Raw genomic sequence first — 17,279 nt, 5'->3', positions numbered from 1 at the left:
ACCACAACTACTGAAGCCCATGCGCCTAGAGCCTGTGCTCCGCAACAAGAGAAGCCACCGCAATGAGAAGCCCGCGCACGGCAACGAAGAGTAGCCCCCGCTCGCTGCAACTAGAGAAAGCCCGCGCGCAGCAACAAAGACCCAACGCAGCCAAAAATAAATAAATAAACAAATAAATAAATTTAAATAACAGAAGAGAAGACTTGGCTTAGAGATTTCTCAGAGCCCATTATGACTTCTTGGCAAATGCAAATAAATAAAAAAAATCAGAAAAGAAAGATAAACTGAAGCAAAAATCAAACTAATAAAGTCCTCTTTTCACCTAAGCTTATTCTTTCAGGTGATTTCAAGGATGCCATGATTAAGATGTTAAGAATGGGCTGCATGTGGAAGTCAAGAAATAGGGCAGATTTAACGACTACTTCTAGAAAAAACTTTGGGTGTGGTTATTGGCCCCTGAAACTGTCTGTAAGCAAACAGAGTTTACTGAATATTCAATGAAATTATGTTAAAAAAAAAAACAAAACACTGACAGACCTGGCCTACAAATGCCCTCAATTGTTCAAGCTCTAAAACATTTCCCTAAAGAGGGACTACTCTCCAACATCCAGTTAACTTGTATTCAGAGGGCAAAGCTCAGGCTCACAGAATACAACGAACAATGCAATGATCCTCTCAAAATGCACTACTAGGGTCTAACCAGGGTAGTGGGTGTTCATAATTCCTGCCCAGGATTCTACCATTGCTGTGGACAAGTAACTGCTGTGTTTCCCACTGTTACTTTTTCTGGGTTGTAACTGTGGTTATCCGGTTCCTCCTGTAATTGCTCCACTATTGTTTTGTATTACATGTTTGTGCATGAGGCAGATAATTTGTTTTATAGTGTATATGTGTCAGTGCCATGAAAAGTTTCATCCCAAACTGATGGAGAGGGTTGTGCATCATCAGGCATCCTGGATTTTAAGCTGCTGGAGAAATTGAATTGGGAAATTGAACACTCTTCTTTAGAGATGAGTGTTGTATTACAAGAAGGATACACACAGATATTATGGTCAGAGGGACAGATGGCAGTAAAGACTGCCGACTGTCCCTCCAAAACCATCCTTTCCTTTTTCCCGGGAAAAAGGAAACTAAGTTTCCAGTCTCACTGTTGCCAGGCATGGTGATATTGACTAAGTTCTTAACAATGGAGTGAGATCTGAATTGATGTGAGTAATCACCACATTACTTTCTCAAAGGATTTCCTTGTTCTGGTCTTCTTTTCTTTCCCCTTCCCAAAAGAGGGAACATGCTTCTTTCCACATATAAAGTGGCAAAAGTTCAAAAGTTTAACATCCTCTGTAGGCAAGGCTATAGAAATTTGCACTCTTATGTATTGCTGCTTGTAAGGCAAAATGGTCCCATTCCTATAAAGTGCAATTTGGTAATATCTTTCAAAATTGTAAGTACATCTACCCTTTGACTCTCTTCTTGGAATGTATTCTACCTGTACACATATAAAATGATGTACATACAAGGTTATTCACTGCAGCATTGGTTGATTGATTAAAAACAACTTCAGTGTCTAGCTATACGGATTAAATGAACCATGGCATCCCCTCATTATATGTAATACTCTCCAGCTCTAAAAAATGAGGAAGCTCTCTGGACTTACATGGTAAAATCTTCAAGAAGAGAAAAAAAGAGCAGAATGTGCTATCTTTTGCGAAAGCTAGAAAGGACAGAAAAAAATTTCAGACAAATTCTATAAGGATACATAAGTAATGAATATAATTACATATCAAGGTAAGGTGATCATATAATTTGTCATCCAAATGGAACAGTTGGTAGAGTGAAAGGACATGTCATAAATAATTACTCCAGGAGAACAGAAGGAAAATGGCACTGTCCTGGACAAACTGGGAGGTATGATCAACCCATATAAAGGGAGCAGAGTGGGAAGGGGAATGGGGACCTTTTTTATTGCACTTTACAAAAAGTACCGGTCTGTGGTGAATTGTAACCAAAAACAACTCGTTCTTTACCACGGGTAGTTAAGGGCTGCCTTAAAGAACACGGAACGGTAAACCACAGACGTGAGACACGGAACTTGATGAAAATCCGGTAGTTTTGCGTATCGGGCACTTATTGGGGTTGCACAAGAGACACAGCCTCTTGGAGTTCATCAGCCAATCCGAAGTGGGAGCGTGCGCGCCTGAGCCTGGGAGGCCCGGGCCGGCCTCGGACTTGAGGAGTGAAGCTTCGCGTCACTCAACCCTGGGGGCGGGCCTAACGCAGGCTCCCACTCTCGGCGGTCTGGCCCACACAGGCGCTACTCTGTGGCATCTCGGGTTCCCTCTAGCCGCACTCTGGAGGACTACACTCGTTTTCTTTTGGCCGTGAGAGGCCCCGCCGCCTTCGCTGAGCTGGGAGAAAGATGGCGGCAGCCGTGCGACAGGATTTGGCCCAGCTCATGAATTCGAGCGGCTCTCATAAAGATCTGGCGGGCAAGTGAGTATTTCCCAGGGGCCTGGGAGGTGGAGAGTAAAGCCAGAGACTTGTTCTCCTTGGACTGACGGCGGCTTTCGGATGTGAGGCTAGGAGCGGGCCTGATGACCAAGGGGGCGGGCCTGAGGTCGGTTGTGTAGGCAAATGTTGGGAGCAGCAGAAAACTGGAAGGGACCTTGTGTAAGGAGCCCTCAGGACCGTAGATCTGGGGTGACTGTCAACGTTTGCAGTCCCTGATGGCATCCTTTCCGGTATCTTAAGATTCTAGAAGCGCGGTCTGTGGGACGTCTGCTTCCATGGCCTTCTAACCCTTCCCTGGTGCCCCTTCCCATCGCCGGCCGGCCTCTCACACTGAATCCTGGCCTCTCTTTGCCCCTGCTCCCCCCTTTTTTCTTTTTGATTGAAGGGAAATTTATATTCTGGGACCTTGGTGTAGAGTTTTCCGGGGAGATGGCTTCTTGAGGCTGAGGGGGCTGAGGAGGTATGGCCGCTATCATGTCATTCAGAGCCACTTGAACCATCTTCTGTGGGTTGTGTTTTGGGTACTGTCTCTCCGCCACCAACTCTGAAGAAGGGCACGTAGGCAGAATGTCACCATAACATGGGTCGGGATGTTTAGAGTAGTGATGTTTGCAGGGATCTGGATTGTTTAGGAATTTGGTCGGAATTTATGTGAAAGGCTTAGGTGCACTCCAACTTAAAATTTGTGATATGTGCCTGCCCTGCAAGCAGTGTTAGTTACAGACAGACAGATAGATGTCAATTTTCTCTTTGTAGATTTCACAGCACTGTTTTTTTTTTTTTTTTTTTGTAATGAACATGCATTCTGTTTAAAGTGTGCTTCTCAAGTTGATCCAATTTACATCCCTACGGCTGAGATGACTTTGATCCATTCAATAGGATACGACTGCTCTAACCTGGCCACTGAAACCTTGACTTTGTTTTATGTAGGCTGTAATGTTTTTGTCTGGTGGTAAATGTAATCTACTTTATCAGTGGGAAATTTAGCTGTGTATCTTGGGCTTAACTACTTTGTGGGGCAATTTCCCTCTCAGGAAAATGGGATGATTATATATATTCTGTCTGAGGACAAAATGAGTATGTGTGTGTATATGCACTTATATCACACTTACATCACTTAGAACAGTACCTGACACTTAGAAACAGCCATAGGATTGTCGTTGTTACTATTATTATTATTAAGCAGTTAGTAAATACGTATCGACGTAATAATCCCTGGGTTGGAAATAAGTTGAATATGTCTCATAGCTCAATCCGTTTTGCATGTAATTTTAATAGATTTGGATGAAAGTAAAACTAGCTTATATTTTTTTTCCATGCCTGCTCTCCTTTTTGTTTTGGTGAAAAAAAATAAGTGCGTTAGTTATCAGAAGAGATAAAGTTTTCATGTATTTGCAGGATTCTGAAACTTAAGCTAAGCATTTACTTCCTCCGCTCTGAATTGCAGATAAACAATAGTATCCACCTTATTGGGTGCTTTAGTTATTCACTGCTCTGTAAAGAAATCAAAAACTTAGTGGTGTAAAACAACTATAATTTCTCAAGATGCTTTGGGTCTACTGAGCTGTTTTGCTGGTCTTGTCTGGGCCCACTCATACAAGTGCAGTCAACTGGCAGCTCAGCTGGGGTTGGTGGGGCTAAAATGGACTCGCATACACATCTAGCTGTTGGCTGGGTCTCTCTCCACACTGCCTCTCATTCAGTAGTTTAGCTGAGGATTCCTTACAGGGCCTTGGGAGTGTTCCAAGAGTGTGAGAGTGGAAGCTGCAAGGTCTCTTAAAGCTACCCTTGGAAGTCTCACAACATCAGTTCTCAAATACTGGTCAAAGTAAGTCACATGACCAGGCCAGATTCAAGGGGAGGGGAAATGGAATCTACCTCTTTATGGGAAGAGTGGCCAAGTTACACTGGATGCCATTACTGTAACAATCTAGTACACAGGATTATTATGAAGATTAAATAAAATAATGTGCTTGATAACTGATAGCCAGTGCTTCCTGAGGAAAGTCTTGGCCTTGCCTGTGGGTACATATCTGGTCCTATCTGGGCAAGAACGTGTCATATTTATTTTCATAACAAAACAGTTCTGCCAGCTACATGCTTTATGAGAGAAATACTCTTGAAATATATCAGTGGTTTTAGGCTTTATGTTAGGAGCTGAGTAACAAAGGATTCCATATTAAGAAGTAATGGAGTAAATTCCTTTTTAAAATATTGATACTGTGTGTTACCAGCAATTTGCAGAATATCTATAACAGTAGTTATTCAATAAATATTGGTTGACTCAATGAATAGCTGGAAAGGTGCAGAGCATATATTTCAAACCAGGTTTGTCTACTTTAAAAAGCTCATTTTTTAAAAAACTTTTTTTATTTATTTATGTTTGTGCTGGGTCTTCGTTTCTGTGCGAGGGCTTTCTCTATTTGTGGCGAGCGGGGGCCACTCTTCATCGCGGTGCGCGGGCCTCTCACTATCGCAGCCTATCTTGTTGTGGAGCACAGGCTCCAGACGCGCAGGCTCAGTAGTTGTGGCTCACGGGCCTAGTCGCTCCGCGGCATGTGGGATCCTCCCAGACCAGGGCTCGAACCCGTGTCCCCTGCATTGGCAGGCAGATTCTTAACCACTGCGCCACCAGGGAAGCCCCTAAAAAGCTCATTTTTAACCCACCAGACTACACTGCTTTCCTTGTCAAAACTTCAGTTAGAAATGCTTTCCCATAACTATGAAATAACACAACAGTCTGAAATTGATGTAAGAAATTGTCACATGAGAAGCATTTTTGCAAATTATATAGACTGCTTTTGTACATATTATGCATTGTGTTTGTTATCTCATGTAAAGTTTTAGAAGAAGCGAAAAGCCTTGAGAGAGGGAGCATTTGTTGTGATAGCTTATCTTATTCACTTGGCTAAAACCTGTGTGGTTCTTCAAAATTCAGTTCAGATGTTATTTCTTCCAAAAAACCTTCTCTGAACAACCATCAACACATGGAGGACCTGGTTAGTTGCTCTTCCCATGCCCAGTGGCATCCTATGTTTACCTCTATGATGGCACTTAATTGTTTTGTCTTTTTACTTCTTGCTTTGCCAACTAGAATGTTATCTCTTTGAGGGCAGGTTTGAGGTCATGGATTACAGGTCTTTGTTGAGTCAATCCTATATAAATATGACCTTTTTTTTTTTCCTTCCCAGTTCTGTGGTATGGAGGGTATTCAGAGGAAAATATCAGGCCTTTGAAATCTAAATGCTTCATTTTACAAAAAGCTGTCAATCTGGAGAAAGGAGAGAAAGGGAGACCTTTTAGCTGCCCTAGACTATTAAAAAAGCTGTTTTGCAGAAAAGAAAATAGATTTTTCTACCTCACAGAGGTAGACTTTGGATCACAGCTTTCTAGTAATACAGTGGAATAGAACTGTCAAAAAATAGAGATACACACACACACACACACACACAAAACAGAGGTCAGCCCTCAAAGGCCCCTTCTAACACAGATTCTCTGGTTCTCTGTTATTCCTACACACAAGTTTCAGCGGCTCCCATCTGAAGAGTGGAGTTCCCTAAAATCTAGTGTTTACCATATGCTAAGCACAACTTTACTTACATTTTTAAATCTTAAACAGTAGGTGGTAGTATTTACATTACATGTGAGAAAACAGAGGTGAAACCCTTTGCTCTGGGGTCACATAGCTAGTGACAAAGCCAGAATACAGTCTGTCTGCTTGGCTCAGAGCCCTTAACTCGAAACACCTACCTTTTGGTTTTATATTACTTTCAGCAAACTGGACTGCATTTCAGACTAATTTTTTTTGCCTAGAATTTCTGTCTTCTCCTACTCTTTCCCATTTCCAAATATTTAGACTGCTTAAAGATCAACCTCATTGGTGGATGAACCTGGAGTCTGTCATACAGAATGAAGCAAGTCAGAAAGAGAAAAACAAATACCATATGCTAACGCATATATATGGAATCTAAAAAAACAAATGGTTCTCATGAACCTAGTGGCAGGACAGAAATAAAGACACAGGTGTAGAGAATGGACTTGAGGACACGGGGAGGGGAAGGGTATGCTGGTATGAACGGAGAGAGTGGCATGGACATATATACACTACCAAATGTAAAATAGATAGCTAGTGGGAAGCAGCAGGGAGATCAGCTTGGTGCTTTGTGACCACCTAGAGGGGTGGGATAGGGAGAGTGGTAGGGAGATGCAAGAGGGAGGGGATATGGGGATATATGTATGCATATAGCTGATTCACTTTGTTATACAGCAGAAACTAACACAACATTGTAAAGCAATTACACTCCAATAAAGATGTTAAAAAAAAAAAGATCAACCAAATTAGGAAATTATTTCTGTCTTCTAAAAAATTATATTAGCACTTACCTGTAAGATTTTTGTCTTTAATATTCTGCAACTTCATTATGATGTGTCTGTGGATTTGATTTTACTTATCTATGTCAATCAGCTTTTGCTGTGAAATAAACCGGCCCAGAACTTCACGGCTTAAAACAACAATCAGTTATTTAGCTCATAGTTCTGTTGTTTGGTACTTTGCGCTGGGCCCAGCTGGTTGGTTCTTCCCTATTCCACGTGGTCTTGGTTCCACAGGGGCTCCAGGTGCACCTGTAGTCAGCTCCATGGAGGCAGTCAGGTCAGGTAGGCAGCTCTGCTTCTCTGTTGGCTGGGGCGGTGGCAGGTGAGTGGGCTGCATATCTCATCCTCCAATAGGTTGGCCTGGACTCATTCATGTGGCAAAGCCGCGTTCCAGCAGATAAAGACAAATTCTTTTAAAGTCCAGGCTTGGAACGGGCACTTTACTTCTATTTCTGTTGCCTTCTATTGGTCAAAACAAGCCCAGATGAAAGGGTAGGGAGATAAACTCTACCTCTTGATGTGAAGAGTTACGAAGTCACATCGCAAAGGGGCATAGATACAGAGAGTAAAAGAATTGTGGGCAATTTTTGTAAATGCTCTACCGCAGGGGTCCCCAGCCCCCGGGCGGTGGACCGCTAATGGTCCCGAAGCCTGTTAGGAACCGGACCGCAGAGGAGAGCAGGAGGTGAGCGGCGGGCGAAGCTTCATCTGCCGCCCCCATCGCGCCCCGTTGCTCGCGTTACCACCTAAACCACCGCCACTCCGCAGCACACCCCCTTCCATGGAAAAATTGTCTTCCACGAAACCCATCCCTGGTGCCAAAAAGGTTGGGGACCGCTGCTCTACCGCATTATCCTGGTTAAGCTTCATTGTGTTTCTTGAATCAATGGATTGGATCATTCATTGTCCTGAGAGGTTTTTCAGCTCTCTCTCTCTTTAAATGTTGCCTCTGTCCCATTCTATTTTCTCCTCTAGGATCCGGGTGAAACCCTTGTTAGGCCTTGTTACTGTGCCCTCTGTGCCCCTTACTCTGTCTTCTGCACTTTGCATTTCAAGGCTTTATACTGGATAAGTTCTCCTACTTTCTAGTTTGTCAGTTCGTCAAATGTGTCTAGTCTGCTGTTAAGAACTACACCGAATTTCAAGTTTTGGTAACATTATTTTTTAGTTCTATAGCTTTTGGTGATTCTTTTTTCAAATGACACTTTTTATGGTTCCTAGTTTCTTGCTGAAACTTTTTAAAAGCTTGTCTTTGTCTCTATAAACTTGATAAACTTAAGTGTATTTCGGTCTTTCTGGTAACTCCAGTATCTGTAGTCCCTGTTTGTTGCTATTGTCTGTTGTTTTTGTTGATTCCAGCTAATATTGTCGTATGCATTGTAATGTTTGTTGTTGGGCAAATTATTTTTAAATGTATTTTTAGAAACAACCGGAGGTCTATGATGTTACCTTTCAGGGAGGATTTTCATTTCCTTCTGCGGGACACCTGACAGTGTTAGGAGTCTAGGACCAAGGCTTCCAAATTTATTGGTCTTCTTACTAGATGATTCTTGGAATAGAATTTGTAACTGTACTTCCAAAGTGCTAGTGTTTCCTCCATTGGCAGGTAAAAAACCTTAGATCCCTGTTCTAGTTTTATCAGTCAGCCGGAAATTGCAACTTGCCTTTCAGCGTTTCCAGCAGATGGCAGAACACCCCAGAGCCGAGCCCACTTCTTCTCCCCAGCAGAAGTGCCTCTCTGCCTCTCAGCTGTCTTTCCACAGTCAGCAAATGCTTTCAGGCAGAAGCTATGGTTCATGTCTTTGCGCTCTTAGTCTCTTCTGTTTACTCTTTCTTGTTAGGATTTTATGCTATTAAAATTTTTTTTTTCATTTCTTTCAACTTTTTATGTTGTTTTGGAGGCAGGATTGGTCCAATATCTATTTCACCATTACTGTAAATGAAAGATCTGTGAATACATACCTGTTACACTCATTTTGAGCTTAGATAGTGACTGTGGTACATTTTCATGTGTATATGTTTTATTTACCTCCAGATTCCTTTCAAGTGCCAAGAAATCAGAAATTGACATACTGAACTTTAGTTCACATACATAATAGATGCTCGATAAACATTTGTTGATGATAATGAATGGATAGGACAGATGCGAGGTGCCTCAATTAATTAAGTTTCTTTTCCTCCATAATATTTTTTAATGAAAAAATATTTGGTACTTGTCATCTTCTCCACATCAGTCACTTTTCCATCTTTTCCATTGATTTAGATTTTTTTTTTTTTTGGTGTTCTCAATACAGATTAGTTGATTGATAAGTTATGAAAGTATATATTAAAACTTAAATTATTAGCAAATTTTTATAAGTGAGACATCGTCATCTTTGAATACAATCTTATTAGTATAAAATAACTGGGATTTAAGAGTAAGAGGGTTTAGCCATAGTCTTCATTTAATTGATTACGAAAAACAAGCCAATCTAAAAAAGAAATAATAAACCATTGAATGCATTAACTAGAACCATGCCCAGGGCAATAAAGTAAATGTATAAATATAGATATGGAAAATATATGTGTATATGTGTGTGTATATATGTATATATGTAGAGAGAGAGAATGAGTTTTGTTTTTATTTTTTTTGGCCACGCTGCACAGTTTGTGGGATCTCAGTTCCCTGACCAGGGATTGAACCTGGGCCACGGCAGAGAAAGCACTGAATCCTAACCACTAGGCCACCAGGGAACTCCCGAGAATGAGATATTCAATGTAAATAAATTTTTAGATAACTGTATTTCATCCCTCAAATGTGGCAATTTTTAAAATGACAATTTTTTATTTTAAAGCTTGATAATGTTTCCTTGCTTTCTTGGAATTGTTTGTCTCTTCTTTTGGAGTTAGCTACCTTTTCTGTCAGTATACCTGCTTTCTTACAAAGCCAGTTTGATTCACTGCTGTTTTGAGAAATCGTATAACCAAGGCTGTGAGAATATTGTATGAGTTGAGAATCAGTAAGTGCTGAATTGTAGCTTGAGGGTGTGCCCTACAAATACAAGTCATAAGTTTGAATGAGTTTGGGCACTATCTGTATATTTTTATTTCTTGACTATATTCTGGATAATGTTCTGAATAATTGCAATTAGGTTTGTAAAATGCATTAACTAATGCTTTCAATAGATATTACGATTGAGGCAAACAAAAGGGATAAAGAATAGTATAATACCAATGTACCAACCACTCAATTTAAGAAATAAAATGTTACTAATACTGCTGTATCTTTGAGTCCTTAGGATGTGCCAAGTACTCTTCTAGGCATTGTATATATAGCAGTAAACAAAACAAAAATCCCTGTCCTCATGGAGTTTACAGTTTAGGAAGGAACTTACCATTGCCTAATTAATGTTAGTGTTCTTGTTTTTAACATTTCCCGATCATTTGTAGAATGCTGCTTTGAATTTTGTGTGATCATGAATATTAGGCAGAATAGTTATTGGAACTGAATGCAAATAAAGAACTAATAGGCACTGAAGGATGTTCTGTCAGGACATTTGGCTTGGTGGAATGTATTTTGTACACACTAAGACATTTAATCTCTAATATTTGGCTTCATTGCATAGTCAACATTATCCTATTGTTGGTAACCCTAGATTCATTAGGTCCATAAGGAAAAGGTTCTGGGCCACCTCAAGTAATATTCTTGTGTGTACTTTAGTGAAGGAAATATAGCTTATCTTTTGAGGCACTTGAAAGAAAATTGACGTTTTAAATTCAAAACTAAAACTTGAAAGAAAAAGTGGCACCTTAGATCCATTAACTTAGATTTACTCTTTTTGTGATAGACATGAAAACTTTAAAAATGGTGATATACTGTAAAGAAAACTAGAAGAAGTAGCACTTTGAATTATACATTTAGTGTTTCTTGTGACGGACTGGAAACTTAAAAAAAAAAAATCTGTAGTGTACTATAAAGAAAACCACAAACTAGAGCACTATGAAAGAAACCAGGGTAAGTAGAAATGAACAAACATCAAAGTTAGCATTAGACTATATAGTGCCTTCTAAACACTTTTTCTTTTTGGTATTGTTTTAGGTATCGTCAGATCCTGGAAAAAGCCATTCAGTTATCTGGGGCAGAACAACTAGAAGCTTTGAAAGCTTTTGTGGAAGCAAGTAAGTGGAATGAAAATTCCGTGTTTGCCTTGTATTACTGAGTTAGGACTTAAAAGCTTGCTCAAGCCTTGTTTTATAACAAATTGTCAATATAATTTACATTGAGATTAAATTAAATATGCATTGAGCTTGATTGATTTTAGAATTTAAACTACTTACAACTTGATATTTGATTGTTTTTCAATTGTTTTTCAGTGTGAAGCCATTGTTACATTTACAATTAAGGTTTTGTATAGTTATTGATAAAGCAACTGATGGAGAGACAATATAGCAAATGATAAAAAAGAATAGTCTGGATTCAAATCCTGGTCTGCTATTTTATTAGCTATGTGATCTTGGGTAGGTTATATAACCTCTTTGTGCCTCCTTTTCCTTGTCTATAAAATGGGGCTATGATACCTACCCTGTAGAATTGTTGGGAGATTAAATGAGTTAATATCCATAACGGAGTGCTTAGAATAGTACCTGGCACATGATAAGTACTAGATAAGTGTTAGCTGTTGTTAATGTTAAGAACATTTCTTTTGAATGGGAACTAGAAATTTCCATCCTTTAAGACACTCTTCCCCACTCCCTGATTTCAAACATATCCAGTTATCTGGAAAATTACTCAAAATTCAGGCTGGAATTTATCCTGAGTTCACAGTATTAATGATACTTGATAGTGCTTTACAGTTTACAGTGTGCTTTCATACACATTATCCATCACACAGGCTCCTTTTCATAACCTTGTGACTAACAATGCAGGTATAGATAGCCCTATATAATATATTATAAAATGAGTCTCAGGATTAAGTGACTTTTTCCCCCAAGGACATTCAGTTAGTCAGTGGCAGAGCCCAGACTAGAAATTAGGTTTTCTTACTTATAGTTCTTATTTACTTATATTTCCCTGAGAAGTGCTAGTTTGTGTAGTAATTTCTAACAGTTATAGATGCCTAATGGCACTTGTAATGAAACTGTTCTCAGTCACATGCAGTCTCATCCAATTCCAATTAATATACTATAAACTGATTAGTTACAAGGCCTGTCAGTTACTGCCTCAAAAAATTGGGGCCTGCAATGTGAGACAAACTGGCAATGGTTTCAGAAAAACTCTTTGAGTGGCTTTTTTTTAAGACCGTTGCACTTAGTAGCAAAAGAGTAGTGCTTTTTATAAACTTTGATCTTTATATAAACTTTGAATTCAATGAACCACCAAAAAAAAAGCAGTCTACGGTTAAAATCATTTGCATCAACTGAATAGTTTTGCACTGTCATTTATTTCCCCAGTAACTACTGATTTAAACTTAATTTATCTAAGGAGTGGTTCACAAGCATGATGCATCTTTTTAAAATGTAATAATAGTGATAATAATAACTAACATTTGCTGAGTGCTATGTGCCAGGTATTGTTTAAAGCACTTTATGTATATTGCATTTAAGCTTCACAGCAACCTTATCCACATTTTGCAGAAGAGGAAAGAGAAGCACAGAGAAGTCAAGTCTCTTGCCTGAGGGCATGTAATCAGGAGGATTTGGAAGCAGTGTGGCTCCAGAGTTTTCATCCTTAATCATATATAATAATACCTCATAAATGTTTATAAACAGTGTCATAAAATATGTCTGTGCATCTAGTGCTGACCTAAGTTCTTATTTGTTGTTTTTATCAGGAAAGTACAAGTGGCAGTAACTGTCACTACTCGCTTTACTTAAACTTCATGAAAATTATTTCTCTGTTTCTTCTTTAACTCTTTTTTTGTAGCTAGGTGGAATATAAGAAAATAAATAAAAATGTAAGTGTTTCTGTGCCTTCACTTTGTAGAAAAATAAAGAAGAGAAAAGAATGACGTAAAATTCTCAGCTGTTAAAACTTTTTCCCAGCCATTTCTGTTTCTTAGAAAAGTTGTGGTATTTTTACTGTTTTGGTGTAGTTGTTATGTGATCAAATAATTCAGCATAAGGAAAACTGGTTCTATAATATAAGGTCACAGGGGTGTGGAGATCCCTAAATAATGCTTTGAAGAGTACACTGGTATATATTATTTTTAGTATTAATTTTAGGTGAAAATTGATTGCTTAATGAAAACATAAATTATTCATGTTTTCTTATCCCTTACTTTTTTTAACAAGTGGTAAATGAGAATGTCAGCCTCGTGATCTCTCGCCAGTTGCTGACTGATTTCTGCACTCATCTCCCTAACCTACCTGATAGCACAGCCAAAGAAATCTATCATTTCACCTTGGAAAAGATCCAGCCTAGAGTCATTTCATTTGAGGAGCAGGTAAAAACCTAGAGCAGTGGTTTTTGTTTTGTTTTTAGGACTCTGTTTATTATGTGTTTCTTTTTTTTTTAATTGAGATATAATTGATGTACAATATTATTATAAGTTGCAGGTGTACAACATAGTCATTCACGATTTTTAAATGTTATATTCCATTTATAGTTATTATAAAATTTTGGCTATTAGAGTGGTGATTTTTAAACTTAAGATAGCAGCAATTATTTTGAGAGATACTATTAAATTTTTAAATGAGATAATCATTCAACTTCATTTTTACAAAACAGTGTGCCAAACAGCATTTTACAATGTAAGATCAAATAAATATTATGATGTTTTAAGTCCAGCTGACATTTGCTCATATACTATAATTTGGTTTTATGAACCAAATATTACTCTTTAGATAATTTTTTAAAAATTTTTATGTATTTATTTATTTATTTTATTTTTGGCCGCGTTGGGTCTTCGTTGCTGCGCATGGGCTTTCTCTAGTTGCGGCGAGCAGGGGCTACTCTTGGTCGCGGCACGCGGGCTTCTCACTGCGGTGGCTTATCTTGTTGCGGAGCACGGGCTCTAGGCGCATGGGCTTCAGTAGTTGTGGCACATGGGCTCTGGAGTGCAGGCTCAGTAGTTGTGGCGCACGGGCTTAGTTGCTCTGCGGCATGTGGGATCTTCCCGGACCAGGGCTCAAACCTGTGTCCCCTGCATTGGCAGGTGGATTCTTAACCACTGTGCCACCAGGGAAGTCCCTAGATAATTTTTAAATATCAGTAAAATTGTTGATTAGGCTGAGAACATAGGAGAACTCCAGCATTATATATGCAGTGACACAAAAGCAAAACTTAATATTTAAACTAAATTATTCCCATAATCCACATTGCAGAAATGTGTTAGTTCACTCTTTTGATATTCTGTGAATGCAAAATTCATTAAAAATTTGGGTAGTCTCGGTAAACTTTTACTATTTACTTGCCTGCATAATATGTTGAATGAGAGCGTTGTCACAATAGATTATCATCTATTTATTTTAACCAGTTTACTAATATCAGTGGAAATAATTTAACATGTATACCTCCTATTCCAGGTTGCTTCCATAAGACAGCATCTTGCATCCATATATGAAAAAGAAGAAGATTGGAGAAATGCAGCCCAAGTGTTGGTGGGAATTCCTTTGGAAACAGGACAAAAGTATAGTAAATAGTGGATATAAAACATGTATAATTGTTCACTTACTTTTTTCTTACATTCTGGTACAGGAAACAGATAATGAACAATTTAATAAATAAATAAGTAAAATTTGTACTATTTTAGAAGGTGATAAGTGCTATGGGGAAAAGGGGCAAAGTGGGGGACAGGATGTATTATTAAATAGGGTGATTAGAGTGGTAGGGTGGTCCTGATATCACCTTTTCAAACACTTGAAGGAGGTAACACAGTAACTATGAGCTGCCTGAGGGAAGAGTATCAGTAGATCCTCTTAGAGAGGATGGCTAGTGCAAACGCCCTAAGACTGGAACATGCTTGGAGTGTTTTAAGAAGAGCAGGGAGACCACTGTGGGTGGAGTGAGCAAAGGGGAGTGTGGTAGAGGGTGAGATCAGAGAGTACTGGGTACCAGATTACATGGGGTCTTGTAAGCCATTGTAAGGCCTTTGGCTTTTTTTCTAAGTAAAACAATGGGGAGCCACTGGAGGATTTTGTACAGAGGACTGGCATGATCTGATCATGTTAGATCATTCTAACTACTGGGTTGAGAATAAACTGTAGGCATGCAATGATAGAAGTAGGGACATTAGTGAAGAGGCTTATGAGCTACTGCAGGTGAGATGGAGAGTGTGAGAAATGTTGGACCCTGGATGTGTTTTTAAGGTAAAGCTAAGGGTTTCTCGACAACTTGGATATGGAGTACAAGAAAAAGAGCCAAGATAAGTCCTGAGTTTTGGTCTGAATAACTGGGAAAATAAAGTTGCCATCTACTGAGTGGTAAAGAATAGGTTTTGGGGGAAGATCAAGAGTTCTGTTTTGGACATGTGATAACCAAGTGGAAATATCTAGTAGGGAGCTGAATATATTAGTCTGGAGTTTAGGAGAGAGGTCTGGACTAGAGATGTACATTTTGGAGTCATTGATGTATAAATGGAATTTAAAGCCTTTAGATTGGACGAGATCTCCAAGGGAGGGCATATAGGTAGAGAAGAGCACTGAGTACTGAGCAGTCTGACATTAAGAGGTCAGGGGCAGGAGGAAGATACAGCAAGTGAGGATTGTCCATTGAGGTAAGAGGAAAACCAGAAGAATGTGGAGTGTGATATCTCAGAAGCCAAATGAGGAAAATGTATTCAGAAGGAGCAAGTGATCAACATGGTGTTGATGGTCAAGTAAGATGAGGAGTTGAAGGTGAACCGTAAAAGGTAGTAATGTGGAGGTCATTGGTGACCTTGACAAAAGCTGTTTTGCTGAAATGGTGAGAGTGAAAGCCTGATTGGAGCTGTTTAAAAGAGAATGGGAAGAGAAGAATTGGAGGTGGTGAGCATGGGCAGCTCTTTGGGGAAGTTTTCATAAAAGGGAGCAGAGAAGTAGGGTAGAAGATGACAGCAGAGGTTAGATTGAGATTATTTTTTCTTTTATGATTCAGTGGAAAGCAAAAATTTGACATAGGGGAGTAGTGGAGAGGATTCTTGCAGGAGTAGACTAGAGGGGAAGGAATCCACTGGAGGGATAGGCTTCAGATAGGAGCATGGACAGTTCATTTGTGGCAGAGTTTCTCAGCCTGGGCACTCTTGGCATTTTAGATTGGATAATTCTTTGTCGTGGAGGCTGTCCTGTGTATTGCAGATGTTTAGCAGCATCAGCGGCCTCTACTCACTAGATGCCAGTGACCACTATGCCTAGCTGTGACAATCAAAAATGTCTATAGACATTGTAGATTGTTCCCTGGTGGGCAGAATCGTCCCAGTGATCTATGGTAACAGCCAGGAACACAGAGTATATGGGTGCAGATATTAGTAATGTGGTGGTGGAGTTTGTGCAAGTACTCTTTTCTTTGATTTTCTTTGATTGTTTCAATAATCTTAGTGAAGTTGGAATCAGAGTCATCAGCTGAAGTGTGGATGGGGGTGAGAGTTGTGAGGTTGAGGAGATATAAGAATATCAAAAAAAATTCTCTGGGAGAGTGGGACAGTGAATGGACTAGAAATGTACAGTGTACAACATTAAGGCTCATTTAAAGGTCGTAGTCACTAAAATGAGATCAGTCAGATTGGTTGGGTGTTTTTCTTCATCAGAGTTCGGCTACGTGGTTGCTGGAAAGGAGTAGATGAACTATTACGTTTAACCAGCGTTATGATTTTGCCCAACAAGTATGACAGCATGAGAGGGGCAAGGGAGATGAGTACACGTGCAATTCAGTGATGGAAATGATTGACCATAGGAATTAAGGCAGGTAAGGAGGAAGTGAGGCCTTTAAGGGGGAAAATACAGTAACAGTGTAGTAGGATCAGTGGTTTGGAGTCACAATGGGTTCAATGGATTGTTAGGTTTGAGATACTAGAGAAAATGAGATGGAAAAACAATTAGAAAAAATTAAGATGATAGTTTGTAACTCTTATCCAGCCAGTCTTACCTTTGATATGTATTTTTTAAAATATTTATAGTTCTTTATGAAACATTCCTCCAAAGTATATTGTATAGAAGGATGAAAGGTGTGAAACTCTTGGTTGTATCATTAAACACACTTCCTCTTTCAGTTGGCAAGTATAAAAATACCAACTGAATGACAAAAAATATTTTCAGTTACTTCTCTACTCTTCTACCAGGTGAATAAGGGATTCTTTTTTTGTCTTCATTAATATTTGTGATCATAAGTCAAACACTACTTCAGGCATCTTGCCTTTTGTGCATTTATGAAATTGTTAGACAGTGATGCCCCTTGAAAAAGCAACCAGTATATGAAAAAGCCTTCATTCATACGTAGATGTTGA

The 17,279-nt window shown here is 39.2% G+C and overlaps 1 protein-coding gene across 2 annotated transcripts in view; it reads left to right on the top strand.

Annotated features, from left to right (window-relative positions):
- Nucleotides 1-2,358: 2,358 nt before the first annotated feature.
- COPS4 (COP9 signalosome subunit 4) overlaps nt 2,359-17,279 on the top strand; it is a 36,263-nt gene continuing 21,342 nt past the window's right edge. Inside the window, exons 1-4 of one of the 2 annotated variants that reach the window (XM_059922735.1) lie at nt 2,359-2,490; nt 10,961-11,040; nt 13,153-13,304; nt 14,386-14,489. In XM_059922735.1, coding sequence (XP_059778718.1) covers nt 2,417-2,490; nt 10,961-11,040; nt 13,153-13,304; nt 14,386-14,489 — 410 coding nt within the window. In that variant the 5' untranslated portion in view covers nt 2,359-2,416. The remainder of the gene's footprint in view (nt 2,491-10,960; nt 11,041-13,152; nt 13,305-14,385; nt 14,490-17,279) is intronic. The other variant, XM_059922734.1, reaches the window with a different exon arrangement.

The sequence above is a fragment of the Balaenoptera ricei genome, chromosome 5 (assembly GCF_028023285.1).
Source record: "Balaenoptera ricei isolate mBalRic1 chromosome 5, mBalRic1.hap2, whole genome shotgun sequence".
NCBI classification, from domain to species: Eukaryota; Metazoa; Chordata; class Mammalia; order Artiodactyla; family Balaenopteridae; genus Balaenoptera; species Balaenoptera ricei.
The sequence above is the reverse complement of the archived record's forward strand: the minus strand, read 5'-3'. Positions and strand labels throughout refer to the sequence as shown.